At 42.8% G+C, this 21,874-nt stretch overlaps 2 protein-coding genes across 6 annotated transcripts; both read right to left on the reverse strand.

The window, feature by feature from the left end:
* Positions 1-605: 605 nt before the first annotated feature.
* On the reverse strand, positions 606-14,505 carry pknox1.1 (pbx/knotted 1 homeobox 1.1). Of its 3 annotated transcripts, none has more exons than XM_086147710.1 (11): positions 14,431-14,505; positions 12,761-12,874; positions 10,352-10,479; positions 9,691-9,862; positions 8,534-8,734; positions 8,337-8,454; positions 8,050-8,147; positions 5,064-5,192; positions 4,886-4,962; positions 2,911-3,077; positions 606-904 (listed from the first exon to the last, which is right to left on the reverse strand). In XM_086147710.1, exons 1-11 carry the CDS (start codon positions 14,500-14,502, stop codon positions 723-725), a joined length of 1,458 nt encoding a protein of 485 aa, XP_086003836.1. In that variant the 5' UTR covers positions 14,503-14,505; the 3' UTR covers positions 606-722. The 3 variants fall into 3 exon arrangements, with proteins under 3 accessions (XP_086003836.1, XP_086003835.1, XP_086003837.1); XM_086147709.1 differs by having other exon boundaries at positions 8,304-8,454; XM_086147711.1 differs by lacking the exon at positions 14,431-14,505 and adding an exon at positions 13,666-13,684 and having other exon boundaries at positions 8,304-8,454.
* A 510-nt stretch (positions 14,506-15,015) lies between these two features.
* ndufv3 (NADH:ubiquinone oxidoreductase subunit V3) lies at positions 15,016-21,017 on the reverse strand. 3 transcript variants are annotated; one of them, XM_086147713.1, is made up of 4 exons: positions 20,958-21,017; positions 18,834-18,936; positions 16,820-17,923; positions 15,016-15,310 (listed from the first exon to the last, which is right to left on the reverse strand). In XM_086147713.1, the coding sequence occupies exons 1-4, from the start codon at positions 21,000-21,002 to the stop codon at positions 15,144-15,146; spliced, it is 1,419 nt and encodes a 472-aa protein (XP_086003839.1). In that variant the 5' UTR covers positions 21,003-21,017; the 3' UTR covers positions 15,016-15,143. The 3 variants fall into 3 exon arrangements, with proteins under 3 accessions (XP_086003839.1, XP_086003838.1, XP_086003840.1); XM_086147712.1 differs by having other exon boundaries at positions 16,820-17,926; XM_086147714.1 differs by lacking the exons at positions 18,834-18,936; positions 20,958-21,017 and adding an exon at positions 18,162-18,660 and having other exon boundaries at positions 16,820-17,926.
* Between the last annotated feature and the right edge of the window lie 857 nt (positions 21,018-21,874).

Genomic DNA, 21,874 nt, shown 5'->3' on the forward strand with positions numbered 1-21,874 from the left:
TGTATATAAAAATAAGCATCTCTTTTTTTTTTTTTTTTTTCTTTTTTTTTTGAGTGAAGCTCTCGCGTCTGTGGAGTCGGTTTGTCGTAAGAGCGCGCACATCTACTCAAAACACAAGCATGCAAAAAAGTGAAGACAAACCCCTACAGATACATCTTTTCCACCGTTAGGAAGGGGATTGGCGAGAAAAAAAAAAACAAAAAAAAAAACAACAAATCAGTCAAACACTTATTAACGGAGCGTTTACGAAAAAACTCGCTTCAGGTGTTTTTAACACTATTTTTTTCTTTTTTACCATCTTAGTTTGATTTTAATCTTTTTTTTTTTTTCCGAGCTTAAATATACAAAAAAAAAAAAAGAAAAAAAAAAAAAAAAGTGCACTCGCCTACTTTGACTAAATCATGAGGAAGAAAGGAAGGGAAAAAAGTTTCTGAAATGAAACTCCTGACGTTCACACGTGCGGCAGGGAGAGCCGCGTTCAGCAGGGCGGCGTTTTGTTTTTCTTTTTTCGGAAGAGAAAGCAGGGACTTCCTGGTCGTCCTGTGGCGTTTGTGCTCTGTGGAAACCCAATATGTGATCGTTTTGCAAGACGGTAACGTGGGCTATTTGTTTTTTTTTTTTCGTGTGTGTGTGTGTCGTTTCCGCGAAACCCATTTATTCTGCACAGCTAATTTACACGTGCCTGGTGTGTGTGTGTGTGTGTGTGTGCCTGTGTGTGTCCTCTACTGCAGGGAGTCGCTGTTGTCCAGGCCCAGCCCGGCCATGTCGGCGTCGTCGTCCTCGTCCCCGCTGTCCCCCGACTCGTCCTCGCTGTGGCCGCCCAGCATCACCTGCTGCACCGCCAGCGTGGCGCTGTCCGACGTCAGGCTCTGTAGACCCTCCACGTTCATCGTCACCATGGTGCCTGCAGGAGGGGGTTACCAGGCCGGAATGAACGACTCGACGACGCGTGAATGAATGAGTGAGTGAGCGGTTGTTTGTAGCTCATGGCTAATTTCCATCCAAAATAGACAATATATATACAATATACAGATAGGCAATGAAATAACTATACGATATGTAAACAGGCGATAAAATATGTATTTTTGCAAGTTGAAAGTGATATTGTTGTGATATTATTGCTTTGGTCATCATGTTTATGACATGTGAATGGATGAATTGTTTTTTGTCTGACATGTGAAGAAATAAGTGAATGGTTGCGTCACTGATGTGTGAATGAATAAATGAATGTTTATGAAATGTAAAGGTTTTCTGTCTATATGGCATGTGATTGAATGGGTGAAAGTCTAGTTTGTACATGTGAATGAATAAATGAGTGAATATTATGACATGCTAAGGTTGTATGTCTACATGACATGTGAATGAATGAATGAATGAATGTCTGACATGTAAAGGGTTGTATTTCTATATGACATGTGAATGAATGAATTAATTTATATTATGACATGTTATGGCAGTATGTCTATATGACATGTGAATGAATGAATGAATGAATGGGTCCAAATCTATGACATATAAAGGGTTGTATAACAATGACATGTGAATGAATAAATGAGTTAATGTTTATGAAATGTTAAGGTTTTATGTCCATATGACGTGATTGAATGAGTGAATGTCTGAAATATAAAGGGTTGTATTTCTATATAACGTGTGAATGAACGGGTGTATGGCTGACATTTGAATGAATGAATGAATGAATATTATGACATGTTATGGTGGTATCTATGTGACATGTGAATGAATATTATGACATGTTATGGTGGTATCTATGTGACATGTGTATGAATGAATGAGCGAATGTCTGAAATATAAAGGGTTGTATTTCTATATGACATGTGAATGAATGGGTGTATGGCTGACATTTGAATGAATATTATGACATGTTATGGTGGTATCTATGACGTGAATGAATGAGTGAATGAATGAATATTATGACATGTTATGGTGGTATCTACGACATGTGAATGAATGAATGAGTGAATGAATGAATATGATGATATGTTATGGTGGTATCTACGACATGTGAATGAATGAGTGAATGGGTGAGTGTCTATTACATGTGAATGAATGAATGTCTGACATGTAAAGGGTTATATGTCTGACATATGAATGACTGAATGGGTTTTTCTCTGACATGTGAATGATTCTACATCTGTACATGTGAATGAACGAGTGAATGGTCGCGTCTCTAAATGACATGTGAATGAATGAGTGAATGGGTGAATCTCTACATGTGGTCTGATGAATGCTAAGATGGGCTACCGCACCCCCGCCGCCCTGACGGCAGGGTAAATGTATCCATAATGAATGAATTAATTCATTAATTAAAATAATTGAAGATGGTTCAGTGTATTTTCACGATTTCTGATTATTGAGTAAATGAAAAGAGGAAAAAAAGGATATATTTGCCACAGTAACGATAAACAGATTTTTCTTCTCCATTCTGTTGTCTGTTCTTATCCTTGTTATTGTTTACTGTTTTTTTTTTGCTATCTTTTGTCTGTTATTTATATTTATACGCATATTGATTGTCACAATTGCCATGGTTGCGCTGCTGTGACTAAAGAATTTCAATAAAGTATATCTTATCTAAAACTACCCTAAACAAACCGTTAGCACGTCCATATTAGCATCTTTAGCACGGAAGGGAGGGGGCGGGGATTCGCCATTTCTCCCTCCTCCTGATTGGACGGCTCCAAGCTGGCGTTCAGCCAACGGCCTATCGTGACACACACACACACACGCACACACGCACGCACGCACGCACACACGCCAGCCGAGTCGAACCTTCTCAAACGATGCAAGCCTTCCCATGAAATGCAACTTAAAAATTTGGTTTTTCGCATTTCTTTCGATTTTACGGTCCACTTTGTGCCTTAAAAAAAAAAAACAAAAACAAACGCCACGTACCGTCTGGCATGGTGACCTGCTGCTGGGTGCCGCCGCCCGCCGCGATGGAGTCCGGCCAGAAGCGCTGCAGCGGCCGGTTCTGAGGGGTCTTCTTTTTGGCTTTGGGTGTTTCGGAGGAGCTGGCGTCCAGCATGGGCTGCAGGATTCGCCTCCTCGCGTTTATGAACCTGGAGAAACCAGGGGAAGGTCGGGGTTAGCAGGTGATTCAGGAGGAAACTTCTCCAGACGCTTGCAGAAGGTGGTCGGCGACAAGCGGAGCTTCTTTATTTTGAGCCGAGAATCCTGAACTCGCGGCGTCCTCGCCGTACGAAGAGACGTTTCTCCAGATTTGGCCCCTGCGTCACGATCTTTTTCTAAAAAAGTCCTTCTCAAAAGTCAAAATCAGTCAGATCCTTAGGTGACCCAAAAAAAAAAAAAAAAAAAAAAAAAAAAGCTGAGCAGAAGACAGGAAAAGACCAGCGTGAATATATAAAATATATGAAATGATTTATTATTAGTATTAGAAAAAAAAAAAAAGCATTCCCTGGAAAGTTTTGTTTCCGTCGCTGAGGTGGGACAATTCATCTTATTATAATTTTTATTTTCATTTTTACCACCCACATCTTTTCCATTACCGTTCCCTGCACAAAGCATTTATTTTACCGTATTTTCCGGATTATTGAGCGCCCTTGAATATAAACTAGCTTAAAAATAAGCTAATAATCATACGTATAGATATAAAGGCCGTATTTGACTATAAGCCACACGTTGTAACGGGAGATATTTACTGAGAAACTTTATTTTTAAACATTTAATTAAATACATTACCGGTAACATCCACAAATACGTATATTATTATCTATAATGATAAATAAGACAAGTTAAAGTCAATCCTCGTCTTCTTTCTGCTAAAACCGTTAAAGTCGTCCTTTTGAGATGAGATGGAGAACAACTTTATTTATCCCGAAGGAAATTGTTGTGCCAGAGTTTCAAGCAAAAACATAACAATAATAGATAATAGTAGGAAGGAGGGAGAATAAGAAATACAATAAAATATAAATTGTCAAGGTTAAGGCTATCAAGTGTTTTAAGGTCTTAAATACAAAGATTTGATTTGACAAATCAACATTTTTCAAATTCAAATCAACACTTTTCGGTGTTGGAATTGAACGGCATCAGAATTTCATCGTCCCGAGGTGACGAGAAATATTTTGGCGGCGTGAAGCTTGAAAAAAAATTAAAAAAAAAATCCATAAATTAGCCACATTAAGCCGCAGAGTTCAATGCCTGTGAAAAAAGGAGCGGTTAAAAGTCTGGAAATAACGGTATTTCTTTTCTTATTATGTAATCTATTGTACATAGTCTGTTTATTTCCTTTTTTTTTTGCGGATTATTTGTATAATTCTCTACCCTCGAGTGCCGCCGCGACAACTGAATATCAAATAAATATCAAATCTTTTTATCTCCAATAAAACGTTCAATCACGTCAGCATTCAAACAAGTTCTCAAAAACGGCGACTGATTTTTTTTTTTTTTCCTTTCTTATATGTCATATGTACATTTTTAGACATTGTAAACACTCACGGAAAACCATCATCTCGCATCTAAAAACCAGGTTTTAGAGATTTTACCGAGACTGAATCTTCCAGGGTCACAATTTTTTTTCTTTTTTCCCACCATGCGACGTATCTTCAGAGCTTCTGCTATTTCATTCCTTCTCCACTGGATGGTGACACTTTGGAGAGCCGACGTGGTCCAACCCAAGTTGGATATTGTCGTAAAAACCAAGATTAGGAGACTGATCCAACACAGCAGCTTGGATTACCATTTTAGTCGTAACAACCAAGATGACGGGAGAATTAAGACGCCGGAGAAACTCCTAAAATTTCTGTTTTAAGTCTACGACAGCGAAAAAAAAAACGTTTCGGTGTGGAAAAAAAAAATCCTCTGCTGTCAAACGTCTAAATGAGCAAAATGGGGCGCGACGGAAACTCACCAGTTATTGACCTGCAGCAGCGTCAGGTTTGTCTGGGTGGCGATCTGTTTCTTCTCGTCCTCCGTTGGATACGGGTGCTTTCGGAAAGGTGGAAAACAAGCGAAATAACTTATTTTTCCACCACTCTTTTGAGTTTTTTTGTTGTTTTTTTTTTTTTTTTTGCTCGAGGCCCACTCACCCCGATGTGCTGGAAGAGCCACGAGCGCATGACGTTGGTGGCATGTTTGGGTAGGACGCCGCGTTTGTTTTTCGTGGAGCTGTCGTCGTGGTTGAAGAGGTTCAGGTCCTGGTGGAACTGCAGCTGGAGCTGTGGAGAGCAGCGGCGCATTAAAACCCAGCGTAGAACTCGATACGGCGATACATATTTTTAGAGGACAGAGGGTCCTGAATGTCTGGAACACTGGAGAAATAAAATAAAATAAGGAACGACAGTCATAGTGACGGTTCAACTCGTGTTTTAACAAAAAAAATGGGAGGTAGTATATGAGGGTATGTTATCGTATACTGTATTTTTTGGTTAGCGCTAGGCTAGCCCCTAGCTATGCTGCCATAGGAAGGTTATTCTCTCATTTTGTCATCAGTTCACGGTAGCTTTGTATCTTCTACCAAGTCCCTGGACTTGATCTACAGTTTTTTTTTTTCTTTTATGCATATCTGGGCTTACGGGCGCCCATAATCACGAACGAATCGGCCTACGAACAAGGTTTCCCATCAACGTTTGAATCACACAAACGCACAAACTAACCCACTGGCTTTCTGGGTTGTAGCATTGTAGCGTAGCGGCAGTCGTGCGCGCTAGCCTGCATTGTTTACATTGTTCAGTTCTGCTGTTATAATGCTTTATTTGTGCTTTTTTTTCAGTAAGCTAGGCACCCAAAAAGTTAAAAGTGCGGTTAAGGGGACCTGCAGAAGGAAATAATAGCTAAACGTGAGAGCGGTGTTTAAAGCAAAGGTCTCAACTGTTAGAAGATGTATAAAATGTATTAGTTTGCAGACACCGTTAGCGCATAGCATTAGCAAGGGTGTCATATGCGAGAAGGCTTTACTTTTGCTGATTGAGTGAGAGAAACGTTGCTGGCAAGAAAAGAAAGAATAGCAGAAACACTAGCAACGAAGCTTATCTTTAATTTCCGTATTATTGCCACTGATAAACCCATAGAAAAAGGTTCGATATGTTTTGGGCGCTGGAGAACGGATCAATGGGATTAACATTGATTTCATTGGGAAAAATTGATTTGGTTCAGTTTCTACCAAATTAGAGCTATTATAGTATCATGTCAGCTATTAGCATGTAACTGTTAGCGCTACTATTATTATTATTGGTGATGGTGATTATTATTATTATTTTTATTATTGCTTTTGCCAAATGCTTGCTCATGGGTGAATGTTAGGTAAATCAGCGGTGTCCAAATCCAATAAACAGTGGGCCAGAATTTTAAAAACGTATTGAAATGATCTTATTTAACATGCTGAACCTGGAACTAGCAATGCCTATCAGTTATAGTGTAAAAAAAAAAGGAACTAACAATGTATATCATAAAATAAATGAAATAAAAGCCAAATAAAATCAGTTGCACTCATCTCTTAAGGGTGTCTGCAATATAAATTCAAGTGAAAAGGTTTATCTGAAAATGTAAACAAGAGGGAAAAAATTAACGAAACTGCATTATGATCAGCTATTATTTAGCTATTATCGTGTCTGTTGTGATTTGGCGGCGTACAAATAAAACCCGACCTCACTGGAATTACCCTGCAATTAACTTTGAGGTGGAAAATATAGGTGTATTTAAAAAAAAAAAAAACTAATTTCTGGAACTGAGCTAGCAGCAAGGGGAAGTTGCTGTTGGCAGAGATCTACAATTCTGTAGGTTTGCGGTAATGAGCTGTAATTCCAATGCTGTTCTGGATGAGCAGAAAAGTGCAATTCCAGCGCCTGAATGCCGCAGACTTTACTGATAACTGTCGGCGCCGGAGGCTAAAGGAAACTAATGAAAGCCGTTAAAGTTGTACCAATGAAATGAGCACCGCGTTTCCTCTTTAATGTCTCCAGAAGGACATCGGGATTACTTGAGGATGTGTTTTTTTTGGCCCACTTTGGCCATTTCATTAAAACCAATCTCTTAAACCTCCAGGAGCGGATAAAAATGGCTCCCAGACGTGAAGGTCCCACGCTGGAGGCAAAGCGGCTCACGTGGCGACGTCCAAACCGACGTTATTTACATTCAAAGTGTGAAATGAAATGTGTCCGAACCGCATTTTAACACTATTTCGGAAAGGATTCACACAGTGACGCCTTGACTTACCGCATATCAAATTAAATGATCCCATTAAAAATCATATTAAAACGCTATTAGTCCGTTCCAGCAGCCTGTTTTATTACATGCTTTCAAATAAGAAATATTTGCTTTAATAATAATAATAATTATTATTATTATTGTTGTTATTATGGTTATTATTATTATTGTCATTATTATTATTGTATCGTATATATCTATATATATTATCTCTCTCTATATATATATATATATATATATACATATATACACATATATATATATATGAATATATTATACATATATTATACATCACATTTTTGCACTTAAGGCCTTAAAACACTTTACAGCGTTGTGACTTTGACACTTTATAGTTTTATTTGTATTTGTTATTCTCCCCCCTTATTTAAGTGTTTATACAATTTCCTACTATTATTCATTATTGTTATGTTTTACTTGAAACTCTGGCACAACAGTTTCCTTCGGGATATATAAAGTTGTTCTTATTCTTTTTATTATAAATAATAATAATGTGTAAAAAAATAAATACATAATACAAATTAAAAGCAAACGTAGAGATTGTTTAAATCAAGTGTATTTTCCTTGAAGATTGGAGGAGTTTTTCATTTAGTGCTTCTATCACATCACTTACCGGCTACACTTCACGCTACAATGTTTTGCTAACTTGCGCACTTTGCTATATTTTAAGGCTTCATTTAACGACGGAGTGAATTCCGCTCCTCTTTTTTCCTGATGCCGCTTCACGGAAAAGTACTGCTGAACGAACGCAGAGCTTTGACACGTACCGAGTCACGGAACCGATAAATGTGCATGCAGCCGTGTAGGGTTAAAAGAAAAAAAAAAACAAAAAAAAAAAGCAAGATGTAATACCTGATTGTTTTGGACGCGTATTGTCCCGGGAGAGAGGGCCTGAGTAACCACCTGGCCCTGGGGGGTGACGACCGTGACAGGCTGATACACGGTGCCGCCTGGAGATCAACACACACACACACACACACACACTCATTTAGAGCAATAACATACGCTAAAAGTGCAAGCTAGCAAATTCAGCTGAGATTTAAGGTCCCGCTAGGTGCGCGCGCAACATGACAACATGATCGGTGGCGGTGACAACAGTACAGTACCTGAGGGAGGGGTTGTATGCCATGGTGACATACCTGCGACCACCTGGGTGGGGTTGACGGCCGTCACCGTGACGTTCCCTTGCTGCAGGGCCGAAGCCGGCACCACGATTTGGCCCTGGGGACTGAGGGTCCCGGAGATGGAGCTGGGGGTCTGCGAGAGAAAAGGTCGACGTTGGTCGCCTGGGGTTCTGGGAGTGTGAACGGCGGGTTCGTTTGCGCGTCGCGCCGACCTGAGTCTTGGTCGGCGAGAAGCTCGGGGCCTGGCCTTGCACGGGGGAGTACGGGCTCCCGGGGTCCCCGCTCAGCAGGGTCTCGCTGTTCATCTTAGTCTTGAGGCAGGCGATGTAGCGGCTGCAGAAGTCCTTGCACAGGTCGCTCACCTTCTCCAGCTCCAGCAGGTGGATCCGCAGCACCTGGATGGCTTTCACCATCTGCGCGGCGGATGGTTAACAAGCGCAGAAATTAAAAAAAAAAAAAAAAAAAAAAAACGGTTCCCCTGGAGTTTGTACTGCAGAGCAGGTGGTTAAATGATATTAAGCGGATTTTACGGCTGTTTTTTTTTTGGATGTTATTCACAAATCAGTAGAACAGGAAACAGAGCGGTGAGCCGGGAAACGTCAAGAATAAATCAAAATCAGTAAATATTCAATAGCGCTTCGTTTGGACGTCAACAAATGCTCGACCGGCAGAAGCGAAGCGGGCTTTCAGAAGTATCGCTGTCCGTCTGTCTCCCCCCCGCCGCCTCTCTCTTTCTGCTCTGCTAAAAATAAGCGCCAGGTCTATTTTTGACAGGAGACGCGTTCGTTTACACCGAGCAGATGGATCCAGGGCACCGACAACGACAGCGTATCTGATCGATTTTCAAAATAAAACACCCCGCGAGGGACTCCGTACGGTCGACTTTCAACAGTGTGTGTGTGTGCGCGTCAACAATCTAAAACCTACGTTGGCTGATGTGCACAGATACGACAACTTTCCGCAGATTTAATGGATATAGCCTCCCGGGAATATTTGCGGAGGTTCGACGCCATTTGGAAAAACTTATTTTACATTACATTTAGCAGACGCTTTTATCCAAAGCGACTTACAATAGAGGACATAGGGACTGCAAATACACTTATTTTCGAGTCTGAGCAGGTTTCCGACCAGAATAAGCGATATAAAGAATGAATTTTCATTTAAAGCGGCATCGGGTTTCATTTTGCCTTCGAATCATCTGAATTCCCCGCATCGGGAATCAATCTGTCTCTCGGGATTCTGTTTGGTGGACAAATGAAGTTGAAATCTACTTGGATGGAAAGTTTAAAAGGTAAAGAACTCGTGTCCGGATAAATAAATCTATTAAAAAAAAAAAAAAGGGAAATCGTCCACGAGGGGATTTCCTCACCAGGTTGTCGAGCTCCGGGTCCTCGCTGAAGAAGGGCTTCCCCTCTTTCTCCTGGCTGCGGACGAAGTTCTCGATGTCCACGTCGAAGCTGGCCGAGGTGATGCATTCGGAGCTGAGGGTGGACTGTTCGCATTTCTCGAAGAGCAGGGCCAGCAGCGGGAAAAGGGGGTGTCTGCGAAAGGTCGGACGAGGTGTGTTTAACAGAGAAATTAATACAATTTAAAAAAAAAATAATAGTTTCTGCGACACGTCATGAAATCGGTGCGAATTTCCAACTGTTTTTGTTTTATTCGCGAACTCGAAATAGGCTAGATAACGATAGGAAGCGGCTGCATGCAAAACGGTTCGAGGACTTCTTTTTTTTTTTTTTTCCCGCCGAGCCTAAAAATGCAAAGATCCCACACACACACACACACACACACACACACACACACACAGTCGAGACACCCTGCAGAATGCGAGCGGCGGGACGCGGCGAGGGTCACATGAACAAATGGGGAGGACTCGGTGGACGTCATGAGGTTTCTTAGTGACAAGTTTGTTGTTTTTTTTTGACCAATCTTAAAGCAATGCCTCCAGGATAGGAACAAAAAAAAACAAAAACTCCATGTTATTCTCACTAAACGACAACACGGACAAGACACAAGAGAGTTAGTTCTACCGATATATGGAGGCTTTGTCCACGTCCATGGGCGTCTGTGGCTCTGTGAGTGTCGGGCTGGGCGCCTCTGCTAACGTCCCCTCAAACTTCTGCTCCGAATCACTGTCTACTTTTACCACACCTTGCATCTGCCGGGGGAGGGAAGGGAAGGGAAGGGGGGGGGAACAAAACACACAAAAATTAATGAGCGAAGGAAGCGATGGGAGTGATGGAGATGAGGACAGGAACTGACAGACGAGGTGAAAAGAAAGGCGGGGAATGGGAGTCATTTACACATCATGTGAAGGGTTGCTGGGGGGCAAAGACGCGATCAGACAGAGGGCCGCTTCAATACCAGCGCCCTGGAAATTCAAGATGACAAGAGTGTGAATGCCACTTCTTTTATAGTTTACGGTCGTCAACAACGCGGAAGAGCGAGGTTCTTGACAGCATCATGGGTTAGCGGATCCCGATGTATCCGGCTTTAGAATAACTTTATTTATCCCCGAAGGAAATTGTTGTGCCAGAGTTACAGGAAAAACGTAACAATGAGAAATAATATTAGAAAATGATTTGAACAGTGGAAAAAAAAAAAAAAAAGTGTATTAAGTAATGAGTGAAGTGTCTTCAGGTCGGGAGTGCACAAGAGTATGAAAAGTATTGTATATGTAGCTGTTGTAAAATGAAATATTGCACAGTTATAAACATAAAACAGATAAATCATTACAATTTACAATAAGTGGGTGAGTTTTTTTTTAAGTTTAAGATTTAAGATTTTAGAAATTGGGATTCTGGACATACCTGCTTTCACACTTGGATTTTTTATTTATACTTGAGGAAAAAGACAAACGGTTAACGCGGGTAGGGAAGTAAAAATAAAACGAATGGCGAGATGGGATCTTGGAGATAAATATGGAGTCATTTATGGGATTCATAGGCCTGGAAGAGTTTAAATAATTGTTCCTGCGAATGAGGAAAATAAATAATTGTACTGCTGTTAAGAAGAAGAAGAAGAAGAAGAAGAAAGTGCATGGTTTGAGTAGAGCTGCACATGATTTACTGCGTCAATACAATTCTCCCAGTGTTGCTCTGGTGACACTACAAACGCATCACAATCCCTCTACTGTATCAACAATGGACTTTTAACCTTGATTTATACGTAACGTTCGGCTCCCCCCGTGGAGGAAACCGTCCCGCTTGTCGCGATACACGCGAATCCCGAACTCATGACACGCGGTTACGTATCCGGGAGTCGGGCTGATTACGAAACGTGGAAAGGAATCGTCCCGACGCGGAATCCCACGTTAAATCACCGCGTCGTCGAGGATCGTGCTGGATTGTCACGTGACTGGCTTGCATGACAAATCAAAAAAAAAAAAAAAAAAAAAAGGCGGTTTGTCATTCCAAAGAAGACTCGATTTAAACAACCGAGTAAATGTTTTTAAATAAATTATCAATGAAATTCAACCCCCTCCCCCCCTCCCGTGATTTATAGCTTCATAACACTGCGCCAGACATTTTTAGTTACATCCTATTCCTAGCCTCCCTACCATGTACTAGATGTGCTTTCTGCTGAATCCTAATGACCTTTATTAACTTTATAATTTGATAAACAACCTTCCGAAGCCTTGTTTATTATTGTATCGGTTTTAATAATTAATACGATAACGTTCGACAAGATGACTGGACGACGTCCGGCCGAGTGCTTGCCCGGGACGATTCTGAACGAGGTTATATCTGATTTCGAGGTGAGAATATAAAACCAGAGAGTGTGTGTGTGTGTGTGTGTGTGAGCACTAATAAAAACGTCAAAATGTCAGCCCGGCCCACGTTCTGCTGCATCTAAACTGCGTTGACTCATTTAGAGACTTTTTTTTTTTTTTTTTTTTTTGGTATGTGTTCATGCGGCGGCTCTCTAGAAGCAATCCGGTTATTCCTTCCAGGAACAGAAATCCCATCCCCGGCCGTGTGACTGCGACCAACAATGACTTAGATTGCGTGAACGGGCTAAAAATAATCACTTGCTTTGTGTTTTAAATTTTTGCAATTTGTCACAGATGGCTCTAGGTGCCGGATTGCACACATTCGGCACTAAAAAAAGAAAACGTGCAAGTGTTTTGCATGGGAACAAACACCCCAAAACGAGACGCGACGCCTTTTCGAGCGGCGTTTCGTTCGACGTCGACGACTTTTAACTCGAATCCCGTCTCCGACATACATGCTACTTTCCCCGCGTGGGTTATTCTGAGATGTTCAAACTAAAATAACTGGTGTTTCCAAGGGTAAAGCGCCGCTCCGAACGTCACCCGCGTTCTTGTGTGTGTGTGTTTGTGTGTCAACTGGAACAGAGAAAAGCCAAAACAACAACGGTTAGTCCAGTTTGCACGAAGTGTGTGAACCTTAAGGACGAAATTTGTCCCTCTCACCCACCTGCTGCTCTCCCTTGGGATATTTGTCTATGGAAACCGAGTGGGCTGCCATCACGTTCACTGCAGCTGCTGCGAACACTGGGGCATTATAGGGAGCGTGGACAGGCGGCCCAACCTGAAGAATAAACAATTTTCAACAAAAATTAGGTTACCTGTCAAAAGATGTGATGTGGAAAGTGTCTGAGAAACATGAGGTCAAAATATAAACAGAGCTAGTTAGCAATGGGCTGATTCGGTGTGTGTGTTTGTAGAAGTTGGAATTGTTATAGGCGTGGATGAAAACGAAAAAAATGTAGTTAAAGGCAAAAACAGTGAAGTGAGAACATGTGAGATAAGATTTTAATAAGTGGGAGATGTTAAAACAAACAAAAAATGTGTTTTTTTTATGGTGAATTAGACCAAACAAGGGTAGAAGAGGGACCCTCGAAATCGACCCCCACCGGGGAAGGGGGGCGTAATATAATGTGAAAGGGTTAAATAAGTTAGTTTTTTTCCCATTGTCAATGTACATAAAGTTGTGGTGTGATTTATTAGTTTTTGGGGAGGGGTAGAAAACCCCAAAATGTATTAATATTAGCGATAATGATGTGGACGACGGCCGGCAGTCGCTTTTAAACACACCCACCACTGTGAAGTTAGCTTTCTGGCTACGTGCTAGTAGCTAGGAGCACTTTCTGGCGCCAAAAAAAAACAGTTTAAGACCGTTTTCCCGGTTCGGATCATTTAGCTAGACTTTAACAGCGACCACGTCCGAGGACAAAGCACCTCGGCCGGGGAAAACCCCGTTATTTCGCCCCTGAATGTGTCGCTTGCCTTCATCGCCGGGGAGGAGGAGAGGAGGGGGGGGGGCACATGCAACCGAGCTAGCTCGGCTACGGCTAACGTTAGCACAGTAGCTAACTTAACTGTTAACTTGAAATGTTTCTCAAGCTAGGCTCGGCTCAAGCCAGGAAAAAAATAAAAAGGCAAAACCGCCATATTTAGCGAGGGAACATGAGAGGAAGGAAGAGAGAGAGAGAACCGGCGCCTTAATGGCGAGCTAACCCCGCTACCCAGGTATCCAAAGAAATAACGCCGCCGCGGATTAATACAAAACGGAGCCGTGTGGCGAAATAACATCACGGCGTCGGGATGGATTGTGTCGTTTAAAAATAAAACAAAAAAAAAAACGAATCGCTTATTCAACTGTGGGTGTGTTGTAACTCCAGCGCGTTCGGAATAAAGGGCACTGGCTGTAGCCCAGTGTAGGTTGATCCCAATTCTTCCGACATCAGTCAATCATACGGGGGACAGCTGCCGTCTCCTTCCCCTCCCCTCCGCGCTAGCATTACAAACTGCCGGGCCTCGCTCCTTAGCTTTCGCCCTTTGCTTTTCCACAATCCTCCTCTGCCCCCAAAACGCCGACATATTTTTTCACCCCCCTCCTCCTCCTCCACTTCCTCCTCCCTCCCTTGTATATATTTTATATATATATATTCTTCCCGGAGCTCTTGCCACTTCTGCCTGTCTTCCCCCCCAAGAAAAAAAACAACAAAAAAAAAAAAAACCCAAACAACCCGTCGCTGCCCGCATCTACGTCCACGCTGCTCGCCCCGGGGCATTTTTTGCGTGCGGCCCAGATTGTTTGATTGATAGGGAACGGAAAAAGAGGGATTTTGAGTGACAGCTTACCTGAGTGCCAATCTTCGTCACACTGACAAGCGGCTGCAGCAATCGGGACCCGCAGTTGTCGCGTTGCGTCATCACGTAAGGGCACGCAGGGACGTCCGGCTCATGAATATTCATGAAGTGGGCGGAGTCATGACGTCCTGCTCGCCCTGTCCGGCCCCGCCCCTCCCCGCTGCACCACGCTGTGTTTTGTGCCTGCCTTATTTCTCTGGCGTCTCATTTATGTAATAACATTTTCCATGTATACACCGTCCTTCTTTGTGCACATTGCTTTTCACATAAAACAAAACAAAAAAAAAAAAAAAAAAGCACATAAACCCGCACACCACCACGCATCCTGCTTGTAAGCATAATAAGGGAAGCATTTAAAATGAGTGGAAATTGTAATGGCTAAAATAGAAACACAGATAACACGACTTGCACACTCAGCTCTATTCAAATGCCCCTGCACCCCCCCAAGGCAGAGGAGCTGCATAAAAGAGGTGTTTGATCTCCGTCTTATCCCTTTACATGCCTCTCCCCCCCCTTTTTTTTTTATTTTTTGCAACACAAAGCCTAGCGACACCAGACACAAGCAGGTCTCCCTTCTCGTTTTAGCGTTTTTAATAATGTGACATCTTTTTTTTTTTTTTTAACAAGCATATTTGACGGAGGGGGGAGGGGGTAACGTTACTACCATCGGCCCAAAATCGAGGCCTGGAGCCGGGTCGGATCCCCTAGTGTCGGGGCGAGGGTCTGCCGGAGGACGGCTGCGGGAGGCGATACTTGGCCATCTCCAAATCCAAGTCCGCGAACGTGTACGGGTTGTAGCCGTGGTGCTCGTAGTTTTTATACGTGCTGTTGTCGAAAGGCTCCTCGGGCTCCGGAGGCGCCGCCGCTGCCTCTGCGGAGAGGTGGTGGAAGAAGGGTGGGAGAAGACAAACACACACAAAAGAGAAGTATGTGAGAAACATGCTAATCCTGCATAAAAACAGTTAGCAAAAAAAAAACTGGGTCTCTGTTTTCGCTGCGACGCAACGAAGACCGATGCTTCGATAAGTTATAAAAAAAAAAAAGACAGATGCTTCAATAATTTAAGGATTTTTTTTTCTCTCCCCCCCTCTTTCCAGAGACTATGCATTAACATCTTCACACCTGCTGACAAAGGAAGTTTTACGGCTAGGTATTTCCTATGGCAGCAGGCTCCGTTGCCCCCCAACAGAGAGCGGAGACGCGGTGGTGTGAAAAGTCTCAAGAATCGGGTTTTCTAGAGGTTGGCGGGGCGGTGGGAGTGGAAACCATGTGAAAGTAAACATCAGACACCGAGGAAATCCCATAGCGGAGGCGATCCTGCACCCAAAAAAAAAAAAAAAAAGATTTTAAACTCGTGTTTTGAAAGAGGAGTCATGACCGAGGAGGAATGAGGAAGAAAAGAAACGGTGCGAAGGGAGGTGGGGTTCGTCCCGGGAAGCGGCATCGCACAGTTGGCCGGGACGCCGTGACAAATGGGGTTTTTTTTTTTTGTTGCCGTGGCGCCCGCCGGACGGAATATTTCCCTCCTCGGCGATTGAAACTTGTGCGATCCTGCTTTCCGGCGTCCTCCCTCCCCTCCCCTCCTCGCTCCGGCCCGTCCGGCCGCTTTCTCCGCTGTAATCATTAACGTTACCGGGAAGAAGGAAATCAAACATCAATATGCGGGAGAATTAACGGTAATCCTGGTGACACCTTATACACAAAAAACCAGAGGAACCGGGGGGGGACGAAAAATAAGGAAAACGGAGCCGCTGAGAAAGAGCGATTGAAAAAGAAAGTATGGGAAAATCTGTCGGATTAGCAGAGACACATGCGGGTTGATTACACATTGACGGCATCACTGTGTGTGTGTGTGTGTGTGTGAGACAGAGAAATCGGAAACTTGACCAGAAAGCGAAGGACGGCGACCGCGCAAACCAACCTACCGCCGCGCTGATCCGTTTTCATGCTAGCAAACTGATGTTTTGAATCACCTGGGTTGGATTAGCGGCGTGTTTTTTTTAATATTTTACAGGGTTGCCGCGGACTTTTCCGCAGCTGAGGCCCCGTCCAAACAATCAAAACAAATTTTCAACTTTTCATTTTGGAAAATCTAACAGAGACGCATCAGCGCGGGGGGGGGGGGTTTGCGACCGGTAGCCGCCTCGTGCACGATGACCGGACTGGAAAACAATGGCTTGGTTAGATGTCGATGACGGGATGATTTCTAAGGAGCAAAAAGTTGTGGAAGCAAAACAGCTGCTATGTGTTGGCGTCGGTGAAAACGCCTTAACGGTAACTGGTTGGAAAGCGGAGTCGTCTGTGCGGGCGAGAAGATCCGTATATGAGAGAAGGGGAAAGTATAGATTTGATTGGGCGGATCGGGTGGTGTGGTGTGTACCCTCAGGCGCTTCGGCAGGGGACTCTGCTTGCAGCTCCTCCCCTGCAGCTTCGGCTACAACCGGAGCAGGATCCGCCAGCTCCTCAGCGCTCCGTGGGGAGACTTCGGCCGCGGGGTCAACCAGAGGCTCCGTGGCGGCGGCGGCGGCGGCGGCGGCGGCTACAACGGGGGGTTCTGCAGCTTCAAAGATGGCTTCCGCAGCTTCGGCGGGCGCTTCCGCAGCTTCGAGGATTTCTTCTGCAGCTTCGGCTGGGGCTGCTACAGCTTCAACGATGGCTTCTGCAGCTTCAGCTGGCGCTTCTGCAGCTTCAACTGTGGCTTCTGCAGCTTCAACTGTGGCTTCTGCGGCTTCAACTGTGGCTTCTGCAGCTTCAACTGTGGCTTCTGCAGCTTCGGCGGGCGCTTCTGCATCTTCACCTGTGGCTTCCGCGGCTCCAGCTGTGGTTTTGGTGGCTTCTACGGGTGCTTCTGTGATTTCTGCCGGGGTTTCAGCGGAGGTTGCGACAAGTGCGGGTTCCTCGGCTGTTTCTTCGACCGCAGCAGGAGGCGTCGGGTCTTCTGTTAGCGGTGAAGAAGCGTCGGCGGTGGAAGTGTGTATCGCAGGAGCGGGGTCCACTAACTCCTCCGGGACACTCTGGGCGGCTTCTACCGGCTTCTCGGCAGCACGGCTGAGAACTTCTCCGGGTTCCGGCGAAACCTCTGTTTGAGAGTCGGCCGCTTCTACCTTCACTTCGGACGCGGCGTCCGACGGCTTCGCTTCTGACTTCTCGTCGTCCGAGTCGGAATCGGAGTCCGAGTCGGAGTCGCTGGAGGATGAAGACGCCGCCGCGTCTTCGGAGGGGGCGGTTTTAGCGGCGTCATCTGTAGCGGAAACCTCAGGAGCCGCTTCGGCGCTAGGCGGCTCAGGAGCTGGATCCGAGGAGGCCTCCGGTTCGGATGCAGCCGCTTCGCTTCCTGCGGCGACAGGCGCCGTCGCCGTTGCGGCTGCGACCGATTCGGCCGCACCTACGGACTGCGGGAAAACTCCGGGGATGGAAAGTCTAACGGGAAAGGCAACTTGGGTCTTGTAGGCGAGCAGGGTCGCTCTTTCATCGGGAGCCTGAGCTGCTGGGGGGGGGAGGAGGTGGTAAACGGGAAAAGGGTGGTTAAACAGAAAGTGACATCTCGCCGGCTTGAATGGAAACGAAACAAACGTACAAAGTGAAATACAACACTGTATCTGGAGCGGGTAGCCGAGTAGCATGACAAGCTAGGTTTTTTTAGCGACGCCAAACACAGTTTGAGGCTTAATGTAGCTTTGAGTGTGCAAAGCAAAAGCAAAAAGAAGCCAAATTGTATTCACTTTTAGCATTTTCACAAGGAAAACGAAGGGAGAGCTCGGCAGGCGCCTCGGCGGAGGAACGTGTAGTGTCGCTTGTCATCCACCTGGGGGCAGCAGAGCGTAGATTTGGCATTTTTAGGGGTTTAATTGTCTCCGGACTGCAAAAGGTTCAGGGTAAAAAGATCTTCGGAGCTATTTTTCGTCTGCTGCCTTAAACATCTTTACGCGTGAAGCTGCGTGTTGTGTTTCACTTCACGTCTTTGACTTCGACCTTCGCGTCGGCGTTTTAAAACCTTATAAGATTTCCAAAGTCGATAAATAAAAGCGTCATCTCGAGCCACGAGATGCCGCCCTGGAATATCAAATATTGAACCTTAAACACAAAACAAAAAGACGGGGAATTGAAAATACCAGATGCCGCTATCCGTACCATGAAGTCAACATACAGGCAACTTACACACAATTAAACATTTTCTATAAACTTAATTTTAAAGTGGAATTCTGTATTGTCAACCAGGAGAGTCAATCATGGAAATTATTTTTTTTTTTTCTGTGCTCAGGAAGAAAACTTTTACATCAGCAACTCATATGGAAATTATCCTTTTCTCAGAAAGTGGGGAAAAAAAATAAAAAAATAGAAAATCACCGCATTCTTCACATGTTTATTTGTAAAGAAAAGACTGACGATCTTACTTTTGTTCACTGCGTCTTTTTTCGTCGTGGGTTCTTCAGCCTGAGTGCAGAAGGAGGCGGCTGTGCGGCCCCTCAGGAGCCCCAAGCGCCCTCCCCGGAGACACTGTGGAACACACACACACACACACACACACGCACACACACACTTTAGCACAGGTTGTCCTGGATCGACACGTCAGTTGAGAATAACATTATTGTTTTTGTTATGATCAACAAAGAATAAGACCGGCGGGAAAAAATCTGGTAAGAAGATTAAAAAACAAAAAAAAAACAAACAAAAAAAACAGCCGTCTGTTGCAGCCCTCGGGTCCCAAAATGCTATTAACAAAAAAAAAAAAAAGAAGAAATTTAAGTGTTTTTTCACTAAAGTCTTTGAACAGCCTGATTGTGAACTCACTGATCTTCAGATATGACTCGGTCCCTTTAAACTTTCACGTTTATTATGTTTTTTTTCATCAAAAAAAAAAAAATCACAAAATAATTAATTTGAGAAAAATCAACATTAGCAGTGTGTTGGTGTGTGTCCAAGCAGACCCATTTAGATTAATATAACAGGTGGTGACAATTTGCTTTTCTTTCTTTGGTTTAAATTGGTCTTTATTTTTAGCCGAGAAGCTTCATGTTGTATCTTCAAAGTGTACGGCAGCTTATTTTATCTGCACAGGTGCACCGATGGTGAATGTCTGGTGTGTGATTTTACTATCACTGACATTATCCGCCACCTTTGACCTTTGGCACGTCTCGAACACACGAAACAGATTTTGTCTCAGTGCTGCACGATTGTGCGACTACGCACTAGCTAAACACACATGCATGCAAACACTGTGCAACGATAGCAATGAAAATCCGATTTTCTCTTTTTAATAGTGTTTCAATTACTGCTAGATGTCAAAATGATCATCTTGCATGCATTGGTTTCCAATATTGAAAACCCGACAATTCCGACTGATAATAATAACAGCAATATATAAAATATCTGCAATATGACTTTCATCATCATGGGCTAGATTATTTTTTAACATCATTTACAATATTAATCTCCGTACGATGAGCTATCTTTAGTTCAATATCACGAGCAATATACTTCTCTATTACGTCACGTATTTATTCGATGTGTATTTTCACTGCTATGCACGATATTAACTTTTCAATTTTTTGAGCCATCTAGCGCAAGAATTTCCTTGGGGATAAATTTTTTTTTTTTTATCTCATCAATAAGTTGCCTGATTACACTTTTGGGGAAACGCTAAAGGATTACAACTCTGAGATTGACATTGTTTCCATTTTAAATCCAAACCTGCAGGTGAATTCCTTGTATAAGACAAAAAATAATGCTGGATTAAACATTACTTATTACAATGACTGCTGAGTTAAAACAATGTTGCTGAGAGTTTTGGCCGGGGATTCACATTTCAGTATTATACTTTCCTGGTTAAAGTTCATGTATTTAGTATACACCACACATATTCTATGTATTCTATTTTATTATCAAATAAATATATATTTCAAGAACTTAAAATGTGTAGCAATGGGCTCGAATTACTGTGCAATCGTAGTTTACCTATGAAATAAACAATAGCAACTTGACAGCGGAAGTGGGACAATTATAAAGGCAAACAGCAAACACACAGGCGTCTACGACTATGAATTATTCACTGCCGTTACTCATATATGTGTGGTTTCTTTGCGTCGTTGTTTTGGTTTTTTTTGTTGTTTATTTGTTTGTTTATTAACTATATAAATACTGTGTGGAATAATTAAACAGAAGAGACAGCTACGTTAGCTTGCGAGTTAATCGCTAACGTTAATGTGATGCTAATGCTAAATTTCATGAAGCCAAAATGACGGTTTTAATTATATAAAAGTCACAATAGTATGTGAAGCATTTGACATACATTCATCAAATATCAGAAAAAAAATAATTTAGGTTGTGTCGATTATTAGCAATAGTATTGATAGTTCTTTGCACCTTATCCCTACAACACGTCAAGTGTATATGTTATCATTGCCGCTCTGATTTTCACCTGAGACAGACAGACAGACTCTAAAATAAAATAAAAACTTCTTAAATTCATTCTGAGGGTGAAAAAAGACACACATTTAAAACAATTTAGTTCACATTACCTTGAGAGGACCCAGTCGCCCTAAGCGTAGCAAGGAGGCCGCCATTTTGTGTGTCCCCAGTTTAATGTTCCGGGTGGAAACAATGAGAAACATGTAATGGTTCCAATTGAAAAAATAAAACTAAAATAAAATGAAATGAAATAAATATGTAGACATTCATTTGTGCTTTTAGACATGTGCTGAATCTCATGTAAATTTAAAAAGATTTTGGTGTGTGTGTGTGTGTAAACAAATCTGAACAAATAGAATCTCTATAAAAACTTCTCAACTGATTGAGTCATTGGATTTTGATTCACTTATAGAATTATTGTGTTGTAAATACAGCCAAACAGTAGAGTTTAGTCATAATCTGTGATTATACATAGTTAAAATTAAGATTATAATTTTTGTGCATGATTGAAAGACAGGTTTTTACAAATCACCATTATGTAGATATTTACCAGACGTGTATTTCGGTTCTAAAACCAGCAGGAGGTTCACTGAGTCACCTTTTCTCAAGGATTAAAATTCCACATATTTTTCAAGGCAAAATAAAGAAAAAAACAAAAACAAAATCGTTTGGTTTGAGCAGGTTGCCTTTATTCCAATTTTTCAATGCCGTACAATTAAGATGCTAGCAGTGTGATAGCCGAGTACTTCCGGGCTAACGGTAAGCTTCCGCATTTAGTGACATCATACTAGTTGATGGGATTATGGGAAATGTAGTTCTTTCACCGGACGTGGCGCTCAAAACACCTTTCCAGGCTTGTAATTTTTTGCATTCGCTGCAAATTTTCGGTATTGTCTTTTCCGACACCGGCGTGGAATATTTGCGCATAACGACAAAACATGAGGTGAAAATACATATTGGACATTTGTTCAACAAAATGCTAAAAACACGCATTTCCCCAACAATAATGACAGATATTAATTACGTT

This window comes from Fistularia commersonii, chromosome 6, assembly GCF_037954325.1.
Source record: "Fistularia commersonii isolate RoL2024-O1a breed Wild chromosome 6, RoL_Fcom_v1.0, whole genome shotgun sequence".
In the NCBI taxonomy this organism is placed as follows: domain Eukaryota; kingdom Metazoa; phylum Chordata; class Actinopteri; order Syngnathiformes; family Fistulariidae; genus Fistularia; species Fistularia commersonii.